At 34.7% G+C, this 12500-nt stretch overlaps 2 protein-coding genes across 2 annotated transcripts in view; both read left to right on the top strand.

Annotated features, from left to right (window-relative positions):
• LOC123273632 (inositol-pentakisphosphate 2-kinase) overlaps positions 1–2231 on the top strand; it is a 9524-nt gene extending 7293 nt beyond the window's left edge. Inside the window, exons 4-7 of the mRNA XM_044741065.1 lie at positions 632–831; positions 984–1418; positions 1567–1886; positions 2035–2231. Of these exons, the coding sequence (XP_044597000.1) occupies positions 632–831; positions 984–1418; positions 1567–1886; positions 2035–2203 (1124 nt within the window). The 3' untranslated portion in view covers positions 2204–2231. The remainder of the gene's footprint in view (positions 1–631; positions 832–983; positions 1419–1566; positions 1887–2034) is intronic.
• A 150-nt stretch (positions 2232–2381) lies between these two features.
• LOC123273631 (neurofibromin) lies at positions 2382–12496 on the top strand (the record flags this gene model as incomplete). Its single annotated transcript, XM_044741063.1, has 6 exons — positions 2382–3847; positions 4391–4721; positions 4801–5019; positions 6181–7746; positions 7821–7862; positions 7925–12496. Coding segments are annotated over exons 1-6 (6790 nt in total), but the record flags the coding sequence as incomplete, so codon positions are not given.
• Positions 12497–12500: the final 4 nt, after the last annotated feature.

Genomic DNA, 12500 nt, shown 5'->3' with positions numbered 1-12500 from the left:
TTGAAAATCAAAAAAATTCTCACTTTTACAGTATTTCAGTGCAATAACAATTGAACGCGATATCCTATCAAATTTCTGTAAATTGTATCTGAAAGCTTATTAAATTAACTTCAATTTGCATACACCATCAGTCTAAATCAAAAATTACCCACTCTTTCAGACAGATCAAATTAAATTTTACTTTTGCATTCGTTTTGATGTCATTATTTTATTGTAACAGAAGTTATATATTATTAATAATATCATTTTATGAAAAACACGTTTTTTTTTTATTTGTGAAATCTACTTCCATTTCGGCTGCCATCTTTTTTTTTTTGATTGTTTTTTATGTACTTTTCAAAAAAAAAAAAATATATCAAAAAAAAATAAAATAGAAATTTTATCCAAAAACATAAGAGCCAAAATTTTTTCCAACTTTTAAAGGCAAAAAAGCTATCGAAATCTTTATCTTTTCCTTTCACGATATTTTTTATTATAAATGCGCCGTAAAAACAGGCAGAATAAAAAAAAATTTTTAAATTATAATTTTTCACCTAGTTATGACCCAAAATAGAGTTGACCCCACTTGTAAATAATTACCCTATTTTTAAATAATTATTCATAATTATTTATTATTTTTTTAACGCCACAGGTTATCGTCGTCACAAAAGTTTATTCGAGGAATATGGGATTATACTTCCAGATTACACGTTATTGCCGTTAGAACTTGAGGGAAACAAACGAGGCGAGAAGCCAACATTCTGCATTGAGATAAAACCTAAACAAGGCTTCGTTCCTGAAGCAGACCAGCATGTACAAAAATGTCCCTACTGCGTTAATCAATTTTATAAGGTTTTTATTATTATTACCGTTTATTTTTAACTACAGTAACTTATTTTTATCACGTGTATAACAATATATATATAAATAGAAATTAAATTACTTCTATTTATGGAGGTTTATATATATTATATATAAATAAAATGTATTGTTGTTGATTTTAGCTTGCTAAGAGGATAATATCAAGACGCAGTGGTTACTGTCCATGTGACCTCTTTTCTGGTGATAGAAGTAGAGTGAAACGTGCAATTGATGGACTAGTAGAATCACCGCAGAATAATTTAATCGTCTTTAAAAATGGCCAACGTGTCTGGGCTGAGGGATATGAGCGTATGGAATTGGAGCGGTTGCTAGCCGAATGGTTTTCAAATGGCTCGTCTCACGATATACAACGGCTCTATGAGGATTTGAATTACCTCCTTTCTGAAGCGCTACTTCGTGAGTTTCCCGTAGGCAACGGTGATGATGATGATGGTCCTACTTCCTTGTTGGATCCAATTAAAGAAGTTCAAGCTATACCGGTTCTGGTGGAACACCAGCATCAACTCGATCGTGAGATGATAAATAAAGCAAAAATAAATTTTAATTTGCTCAAAGAGGTATACATCAATTCAAACTGTTTTAAATATTGTTTTACTTATACAATTATATAATCATATACAATTACTAAGCAATTAATATTTTTTTTTTAACTCAACTTTTATGTTTATTTTATTACATTTATGTATATCATACTGTTATTTTCAGGCATGTGATTTTCCAAGTGGAAATTTACCTCGGGGCTCGGTACTAAATCGTATTTATCGTATGCAACAATTGCATTGTATCAGCAGCGATATCATTTATGCAATCTATTCAAAGTATTCATCGATTGTGGACGAACAAATGGTTTATTTTTCAAGTACCGAGACAACAAAACCATCCTCCACTTCCACAACTAACACCAGCGATCGTATTTGTAATGACGAGACATTAAATTCAACTCAAATTGCACTTTTGCATAATTATTTATTATTTAGCATCGCTCGAGACTGTTCTATACTTCTGTCCTTCCGAGAAATTGATTTGTAAGTTTTTAATTATTTAGCTTTTCAATCTATTGATTATTATTGTTATTATTATTAATTATTATTATTAATTTATTATTATTAATTTATTTATTATTATTATTATTATTATTATTAATTATTATCTATTTATTGTTTATTATTTCAGAGAGAGCACCAAAAATATTTCCAGTGAGAATATCATTAGGTTTTCACAGCAACAACGCTACTTCTCATTCAGCATCGGTATCACGGATGTGGATCCGAAGAATCTTAATCGCATTGAAAAACATCGCGAACGTACAATCCGTGCCTTGAACTCCGTAACAGTCGACTGAAGATCAACATTAAACATCATCGTAGTATAAACAAAAAATATGATGGGTATCCATATGTACATTTAAATAATGGAACATTTCTTACTTCAACACTGTGATCATCCAGAGTTTAATGTATATATGTATATACTACCCTCTGTATACCAAAGAATGAGTTATAATGATGTATATCTTCACAGATACAGTGATATATCTTCATATATATCATGGGGGGCTATATAAAAATGATATATAGCAATGATAAAAAAAAATAAATAAATAATTCATGTAACTCATCATCCATTTGATAATGTGTATATTACCCTATCTCTTCAATTCCATACAGCTTTATTTTTAATCCTTGTATTGTCAATAACATTGTAATATATACACATGTGTATATAGTATATTCAAAAAGCATTAAATAAATATGTTATCTCGTGGATTTTTACGATTTATCAAGGCAGCTTATGAAACAAAAAATTAATGTATGTAATAAAAAAAAAAAAAAAAATCAATAACGTAAGAATGAAGGTGACTCGTGGGATGTCTACTTCAAGCTGTTGATTGTGCCAGAATCGATCATCTTATCAAGTACACAAGGGAATCGTCGATTTGCCAGTGAGTTTATGAATGGCGCTGGTGGAATGGTGCATGTACAATGGACACATTGCCAGCTAGATCTATGAAAGAAAGAACGCGAGAGTAAGAGAGCAAGAAGAATAGTATTTATTCTCTTTATGAAGGAATGGGGCCCGGCGATTGGCCGATGGCTCGTTTTCGCTAGTAAACTCAACAAAGACAGAGACAGCAAGCTCACATGAACCAACTCTCAATGATGGAGGGGAAATGCGTGAAGATGTGCGCGTTGGTATCGGTCGAAGATTTCTGCTGTTGTTTGCTTCCTCCGTGGCATCTCTCCATCCCTCGCCTTCGCTTTTGTGTTGTTGGGCATATGCTGTACAATACGTGTGTGCATCATCAACACTATCTCCAGTAGCAGTAACAGCTAAAATATCAGTCAGAAAAGTCACCAATATAAGTAATTTAACTTGTAATTAATGAAGAAATAAAAATATTAAATATAAAATCTAATAGCTTAATATTTTAAACAAAGTTGAAATATATTATATAGCTTCAAAGTACTAGGAAGTATATAATAAGTAGATACTGATTATTGGTACTAGTAGCTGCTGGTTTGGTCCACCCCGCCCGACGATCATAGCGCCTCTCTTTCAACAACTGTCGTGTTTTAGAGCTGGCTGCTGGTTCACCGGCTGGTTGGCATCGCAGCTTGCTGCTGGCTGCCTAGCCTGGCCGCTTGCTTGGCATACAATATACATATACTTAACTAGTACACGAAAATAACAAGCTAAGAGCTCATCACAGAGCTCATCTAGCTTTTTGAGCAAATGACGACATCATCATCGTGATTATTTTTATTATTTATTATCGTGTTTAATAATTTATTATTTAATAATTAATCACGTTATCAGTAAGTAAGTCATTGAGGTTCACAGTGGTAAAGTGGTAGTGGTGATGGTGATGATGATGTTGTTATTGATAATGAAGCGGCACTGAGAAATATAATCATCGGTGTGGGCCATGGGCACGCAAAAACCGGAAGAATGGGCCAATTTGCTGATTACGCGTTTCGAAAACGAGGTACATATTTTTTATTGCTTACTCACTTTTTTTACTTCTTTATAATTTTATTTTATTTATTATGTTTTTTAGTGGCATTTAAAATTTCAAGTAGTGAGACATCTTTTTATGACGTTACTGAAAGTGGTTTATGAATGACAGTTTTATTATCATTGAAGATTTATTTATTTATTTTCAATATTAATTTATTATATTTATCCAGGCGTTGAAGTGAAAAAATTTTTATTTTTATTATTGTTTTCTTTTTTTCTTTAGTTTTATTATCATTATTATGGTAAATAGTTGTCTTTAAAAAATGTCGGTATCATTCGATCGAAAGCACATCTCAAATATCCTCTCTCTCCTCTAATTTCGTCCCCTCTCGGTATAAATTATCAGCATACACGCGGTTCCGGTGATTGCAGCGGATGTCGTGGATATATTTAATTATGATTGCTAAGGAAATAATGACAGACATGTAGTTAATATATTTTTAAATGAATAAGAATAAATGTCACATTTAATTAAGAATTATTCTAAATCAATAAGTATCTTTTTTTTCAGCTGCCATGTCGAGCCGGTTCTCAGACAACAAATTCGCGAATAAACGAGCAGGAGAATCGAAAATTTTTGATCCAAATATCACGACACCGTTTCTCCTTGGTAATATCTGGATTGACGAAAATACTTCAACGTGTCAACGACACACTGCCAGGCACTGGAGGAGGTCAACGATCGTTTCACAACACCGATCAGGAACGTAATTGCTATGAGTCGATCATCATCGTTCTGGATACACTTGAACAGTGTCTGGCTAATCAGCCTAAGGACACTTCTAATAAAGATGAGACTATGAATGTTAAATTATTACTACGACCAATTTGTCAATTTATCAGTAAGTTTTTTTTTTTTTTTTTTTTTTTTTTTTTTTTTTTCATTTAATTAAATATTAATATTTAATTGTTTTTTTTTAGATATTTCTAATGACAGTCTACAACATGTGCATATTAAAAATTTAGCAAGCAAAGTTTTATTTGCATTGAGTCTAAACTTTTTCACAGCAGTATTTAATAGGATATCTGATCACCTTCAAGAGCTGACAGTGTGTAATGAAGAGAATCCAGACTGCAGTGATATCGAATTGATTCAACATATCAACATTGACGTTGATCGACTTATACAAATATTAAACGGTATTTATTTATTCATTTTAATTTTTAATCTTCACAATTAGGGTAAATGCACCAATTATTGACCAATTAAGGTTTTTTTTTGTACTAAGCTATAAAAAAACTATTAACTTATCAAAAATAATTTTTAATGGATTTTATTGAAGTTAAATACTTAATTGATAATAATTAACAACTATTTATGATAAAAATTATCAAAATTATATTAATTTTGTTATTTAAGTGTCGAAATACTAAAATCACCAATTATTAACCGAGGAAACCCAATAAATGACCGACCGTTCTCCAATTAATTGACCGCTGAATTAAAGATAAGTAGTTTCGTAAACTGCATATATGTAATTGAATTTATTAAGTACTTTTAAAGTATTAACTTTATCTTTGACAGACATTGCAATTTGAGCTAAACTTACAGTATAATTTTAAATCGTACCTTTTTATAAAATAATATAAATAATAGTAATAATTAATCTAAAATCATATTTCATTAGATCACAAATAATCACAAATTTATTCTGATGATGATGATAATTCTTCTGATTCATTTGAGATTTTTTTATTCTTCTTTTTTTTCAATTAAAGCTTTTTTATCTTTTTCACAAGCTTGCAAATCTCTTTTTTTTAATTGCTTGGCAATTTTTTCCTCCAATAATTTGTTCATTAATAACCGTAGAAAAATTACAATAAAATAAAATTTACTAACCAAAAAAGATTTTAAATATTATTGTTTAATTATAATTATACATTTTATAATTATGTTTATATTTAAACAATATTTAACAAAACATTGAATAACTTAAGTGCTCTAAACATTTGATAGATTTAATTTTGAGATTAAGAAGTTTGTGTTATAAATAAACAGTCATTAATTGGATCGTGATAAAATCAGGGGGTCCAGTAGATGACCGAATGAATTTTTTACTGGGTAATTAGCTTTTGGCGGATCCAATAGTTGACCGGTCTTAAAGTAATATTAAAATTTATAATTTAATTTTAATTTAAAACTGTAATCACTGCGCAATAAATTGCGCAATTTTTTATTATGATGACTAAATGCACTTTTTTTTTAATACACTTAGAAAAAAAAAATTCTTGTAAAATAATAATAAGTGCATTTACCCTATTCACGTTTATTTATTTAATTTTTTTTTTTTACATTAATAGAAACGGTTCAAAAATATAAACTGCTAAAAAAATCAGCTCATACAGTCTTGGTAAATTCACTGGAACGCGCTATATGGAATTGGATGGACACTTATCCTCATGAATTTGCAGAAGTACAAAAAAAACTAGATTACAGTGATACATCTAAAGAAATTCAAAAAAAATCAAATGATGCATTGGCAAAAGTATGCGGTGAACTGTTTGATGTACTTGATACTTATGCAGAAAATAAAAAAAGCCGTAATGTTGCGGGATGGCCGTTGCAGATAATGTTATTGATATTATCACCAAAGGTATTGGAGGAGATATTGAACGCGAAAACAACAGCACCTTGCTCACCGAAGCATTCGCGAAAGAAACAATTTATCGATGGAATTAAACGAGGTCTTGGAATGCACGGTGGATCATCCAGTAGATCTCTCACTGAAGCTGCTATAGTTACTTGTGTTAAACTCTGCAAGGCATCTACTTACATTAACAATTTAGATTCAAGTAACGTAATTTTTACACTAGTACGGCAAGTTATCAACGACTTAACGGCACTACTATTCAACATCAACAAACCTTTTTCCCGTGGACAGAGTTACATTGCCCAGGATATTGATATGATGATTGACTGCTTTGTCAGTTGCTTCCGTAATCGTCTTCATAATGATGAAATAACAAAAGTCTGTTTAAATTTAACTGCACCTTCGACTTATCAATTTGTTCTTGTCAGTTCTTTGTACAGAATAGCAACACCACCAAAATTATCATGGTGGCCAGAAATAAATCTAGTCTATCAACGTAGCGCTGAGCTGAGAAATTTATTCACTGATACACTCAACAAAGTAACTCAGAGCTATATATCCCACACAACATTGAGAATGATACCGAGTTTCTCGATGAAAGGAAAAGAACAAGGAAAGTACAAAGATCGGGGTGAAGATATCGCAAGCCATCGGAACCTTTTACTGTGGATGGTAAGACTAATTCACACTGATCCAATGCTGATGCTATATAATCCTGGTAAAGCTGGCCATGAGATTCAAAGTTCAACTCTCGAGTTAATCAATGGTCTAGTTTCTCTCGTTCATCAACCAACAATGCCGGATATTGCCAACGAAGCTATGGAAGCTCTATTGGTTTTACATCATCCGGATAAAATAAAATCCTGGAATCCTGAAGCTCCAATAAAAACATTTTGGGATATCAGCTCCCAGGCTTTATTTTCCATTTCTCAGAAGCTTATTCAGCATCAAATAGTTAACTATACCGACATCTTGAAGTGGCTCAGAGAGATTTTAGTACGTAGAAACGCATTTTTATCACAAAACAAAGACTATGCAAACGTTGGAAGTCAAATAGCTATTTGTAAACAAGCGCACATTAAACTAGAAGTCGTTTTCTTTATGTACCTGTGGAGCGTTGATATGGAATCAGTTTTAGTAGCTCTTTCATGCTTTTCTTTGCTGTGCGAAGAAGCTGATATTAGATGTGGAAGCGATGAAGTCGCTGTTACATGCCTTTTGCCTAACTATCATCTTTACATTGAACTAGCTCAAACTTCAACAGCTTTAATCACCGGTAAATAATTTATTGATGTGTATTTTTTATGTAATTTTCACCTAAATATATATAATATTTAATTATCTGTATAGCTAGCGGGGAGAGTAAGATGTGTTATTATGAACATAATCAGGGTAAGAAAAATAAAAAAAAAAAAATAATAAAATATAATGACGGAATTTATTTTATTTTTCAGGACGAGCTGCTTTGCAGAAGCGAATAATGGCTCTACTGAGAAAGATTGAGCACTGTGTCAACGGTGTCCAGCCAGCATGGGAAGAAACATTTCGCAATTGGGAATCCACGAGTCGACAGCTTACAAATTATCCTAAAAATAAAACCGAGGACGGGCAAGTTGAATCATTTCATCGTAGCACTGGTAAACGTAGAGCTTCTCATCAGAATTCTGAGCACGAATTGGAAGAGCAGATAAATGAGTGGGCAAACATGACTGGTTTTTTGTGCGCTCTAGGTGGTGTCTGTTTGCAAAGAAAGTCTCCTAGTCGACCAATGTCATCGGGAATGCTACCGAATCCCGAGCCAAAGAAAAGCTCGACAAAACAAATTGAAGCTGCGTGTCTAGCTAATCCCACTCAAGAAGTACAATATTGCCCTGTCACTCAATTTGTTTTCAATCTTTTGCGCCTATTAATTTGTAATAATGAAAAATTCGGAGTACAGATACAAAAACACGTTAAAGAGCTCGTGGGTCAAGAGATGAGTGCTGCTTTATATCCAATTCTTTTTGATCAAATAAAAAGCATCGTCGAGAAATTTTTTGATCAACAAGGTCAAGTGATTGTCTTGGATGTCAATACACAGTTTATCGAGCATACTATTTTTATAATGAAGAACGTTCTAGAGTCGAAATCAGATCAACCATCTGAATACTTGGGAATGACAAGTATCGAGGGAATGACTCTGGCAATTGTGCGATACGTCAGACATTTAGACACTGCAGTATACACAATTCATATTAAAACAAAATTATGTCAGCTTGTAGAAGCAATGATGAAGCGAAGAGACGATTTGGCGTTTCGTCAAGAGATGAAATTCCGTAATAAATTAGTCGAGTACCTGACAGACTGGATTATGGATACCACTCATCAGATTGCTCCTCAACCGAGCACTGGTGACTTGACAACGATCACCCGTGATCTTGAGCAAGCTTGTATGGAAGCAGTAGGTTCACTTTTACGTGGTTTACCGCTGCAACCAGAAGAGTCTGACCGTGGTGACCTGATGGAAGCAAAATCCCAGTTATTTTTAAAGTATTTCAGCCTTTTTATGAACTCACTAAATGACTGCAATGACGCGGCGAATGAGGACAAAGATGTCGTCTCGACTACAAGGATGAACAGTGTTAAATTGTCGAGTTTACGTAATGCCACTATTCAAGCAATGAGTAATCTCTTGAGCGCCAACATTGACAGTGGACTTATGCACTCAATTGATCTGGGATACAATCGTGATTTACAAACCAGAGCTGCATTTATGGAAGTGTTGACCAAAATCCTTCAGCAGGGAACGGAATTCGATACACTAGCAGAAACCGTTTTAGCGGATCGCTTCGAGCAGCTTGTCCAGCTGGTAACGATGATAAGCGACAAAGGAGAGCTACCTATAGCAATGGCGCTAGCTAACGTTATCACCTCTAATCAAATGGATGAATTAGCGCGTGTATTTGTAACACTGTTTGACGCAAAACATCTGCTATCACCACTTCTGTGGAATATGTTTTACCGTGAAGTAGAAGTATCTGATTGCATGCAAACATTATTCCGTGGTAATAGTTTGGGAAGCAAAATAATGGCCTTCTGTTTCAAGATATACGGCGCTAGTTATCTTCAGAATTTACTGGAACCTTTGATAACTCCGCTATTGGATGATCCCTCTACAAGTTTCGAAGTAGACAGCGCAAGGATTGATTCTAATGAAAATATTGAACAGAATGGAAGAAACTTGATAGCTTTAACAAAGAAAGTATTTGACGCGATTGTTTCTTCAGCTGATAAATTTCCACCGCAGTTAAGATCAATGTGTCACTGTCTGTATCAAGTACTCAGCAAAAGATTCCCCCAGTGTCCACAGAATAACATTGGAGCTGTTGGTACTGTTATATTTTTACGATTCATCAACCCGGCTATTGTATCTCCTCAAGAAATGGGTATCGTAAACAAACCCGTGCCCATGCAGATAAAAAGAGGCCTCATGCTTATGTCAAAAATCCTTCAAAACATAGCCAATCACGTAGAATTTAGTAAAGAACAACACATGTTACCGTTTAATGATTTTCTACGTGCGCGTTTTGAAATAGGCCGTCGTTTTTTCATTCAAATAGCTTCTGACTGCGAAACAGTCGACCAGACTAATCCACCAATGTCATTTGTGTCGGATGCAAATGTCCTGGCTCTGCATCGATTGCTCTGGAACCATCAAGAACGAATAGGAGATTACTTGAGCAGCAGTAGAGATCACAAAGCGGTTGGACGTCGACCGTTTGATAAAATGGCGACGTTACTTGCTTACCTTGGACCTCCTGAACACAAACCCGTTGAATCTCATCTTTTATTTTCATATTCTCGTTGGTCCAGCATCGATATGTCGGCGACAAACTTCGAAGAGATAATGGTAAAGCACAATATGCATGAGAAGGAAGAGTTCAAAAGTATTAAAAGTTTAAATATATTCTATCAAGCTGGTACTAGTAAACAGGGAAATCCAGTATTTTATTATATTGCACGTAGATATAAAATTGGCGAAACAAATGGCGATTTACTTATTTATCACGTTATACTCACTCTTAAACCATTCTGCCACTCACCGTTTGAACTAGTCATTGATTTTACTCATACTTGCTCGGACAATCGCTTCAGAACGGAGTTCCTTCAAAAGTGGTTCCTAGTTTTGCCTAAAGTTGCCTACACAAATATCCACGCAGCCTACATTTACAATTGCAATAACTGGGTAAGAGAATACACTAAATTTCATGATAGAATTTTGGCACCACTTAAAGGTAATCGTAAAGTTATATTTATTGATTCACCTGCTCGCTTAAACGATCTAATTGATCCAGAGCAACAGAAATTACCAGGAGCTACGCTGACTCTTGACGAAGATTTAAAAGTATTTCCAAGTGCTTTAAAACTTTCACACAAAGACACCAAAGTATCTATAAAAGTAGGACCATCAGCCATACAAATAACTTCTGCTGAAAAATGCAAAGTACTATCACACTCAGTGCTACTTAATGACGTTTATTATGCCTCAGAAATAGAAGAAGTTTGTTTGGTAGATGATAATCAATTCACATTAACAATATCTAATGAAGCTGGACCCCTTTCATTTATTCACAACGACTGCGACAGTATTGTCCAGTCAATAATGCATATACGTAATCGTTGGGAACTATCTCAGCCTGACTCGATGTCAGTACACCCAAAAATAAGGCCTAAAGATGTACCCGGTACATTATTAAACATGGCATTATTAAATCTCGGGAGTTCGGATCCCGATTTGCGTACAGCTGCCTACAATTTGCTGTGTGCTCTGACAGCGACCTTTGATTTAAAAATAGAAGGACAATTGCTTGAGACCTCGGGGCTCTGTATCCCATCAAACAATACTATCTTCATTAAACATCTGAGTGAAACTCTTGCGGCAAATGATCCCCATCTGACCCTCGAGTTTCTCGAAGAGTGCATGCAAGGCTTCAAAGTATCAACTATTGAATTAAAGCATCTCTGCTTGGAGTACATGACCCCGTGGTTGAAAAATCTAGTGCGTTTTTACAAACCGAATGATGAAGGAGGTAAAAGACAGAAGCAAGTGACCCAGATATTAGAAAAATTGATAACACTGACAATTGAAGAAAATGAAATGTACCCGAGCATACAAGCTAAAATCTGGAGTACTATCGGGCGACTTCCCGAGCTAATTGACACAGTTCTCGATCATTTTATCCAGAAGAGCGTAGGATACGGCCTCGGTTCACCAATGGTCGAGATAATGGCTGATACAGCGGTGGCTTTAGCCTCGGGAAACGTCCAACTGGTTGCGAAAAAAGTTATCGGTCGATTGTGCCGAGTCGTTGATAAAACTTGTACATCTCCGACGCCCCTACTCGAGCAGCACATGATGTGGGATGACATAGCAATTCTCGCTCGTTATCTTCTCATGCTTTCTTTCAACAATTGTCTGGATGTCGGCAAACATCTGCCGTACCTCTTTCACACAGTGACATTTCTTGTGTGCTCAGGAAGTCTGAGTATGCGTGCATCAACCCACGGGTTAGTAATAAATATTATCCACTCACTCTGTACCTGCAGTTCGCCTTCGTTCTCCGAAGACACTTACCGAGTTCTCAGGATGAGCCTCGATGAATTTTCATTGCCTAAATTTTACCTACTCTTTGGAATCAGCAAAGTAAAATCAGCCGCAGTGACTGCTTTTCGTTCTAGCTATCGACATTCCAATGAAAAATGGTTTACAAACGAAAGAACGCTTTGCAATACTCAAGATCGCGAAAGACTTTCATTGACCAGCTTGGAAGTTATAACAGATGCCTTGTTGGAGATTATGGAGGCTTGTATGCGAGACATTCCCCGGTGCGATTGGCTGAAAACTTGGACGTCTTTGGCTAAGAGTTTTGCTTTTTGTTTCAACCCCGCCCTCCAGCCGCGAGCACTCATTGTTTTTGGCTGCATCAGCAAGAGCATAACAGACCAAGATATCAAACAACTGCTACGTATACTTGTAAAAGCACTTGAGAG

This window comes from Cotesia glomerata, unplaced genomic scaffold, assembly GCF_020080835.1.
Source record: "Cotesia glomerata isolate CgM1 unplaced genomic scaffold, MPM_Cglom_v2.3 scaffold_110, whole genome shotgun sequence".
In the NCBI taxonomy this organism is placed as follows: domain Eukaryota; kingdom Metazoa; phylum Arthropoda; class Insecta; order Hymenoptera; family Braconidae; genus Cotesia; species Cotesia glomerata.
The sequence above is the reverse complement of the archived record's forward strand: the minus strand, read 5'-3'. Positions and strand labels throughout refer to the sequence as shown.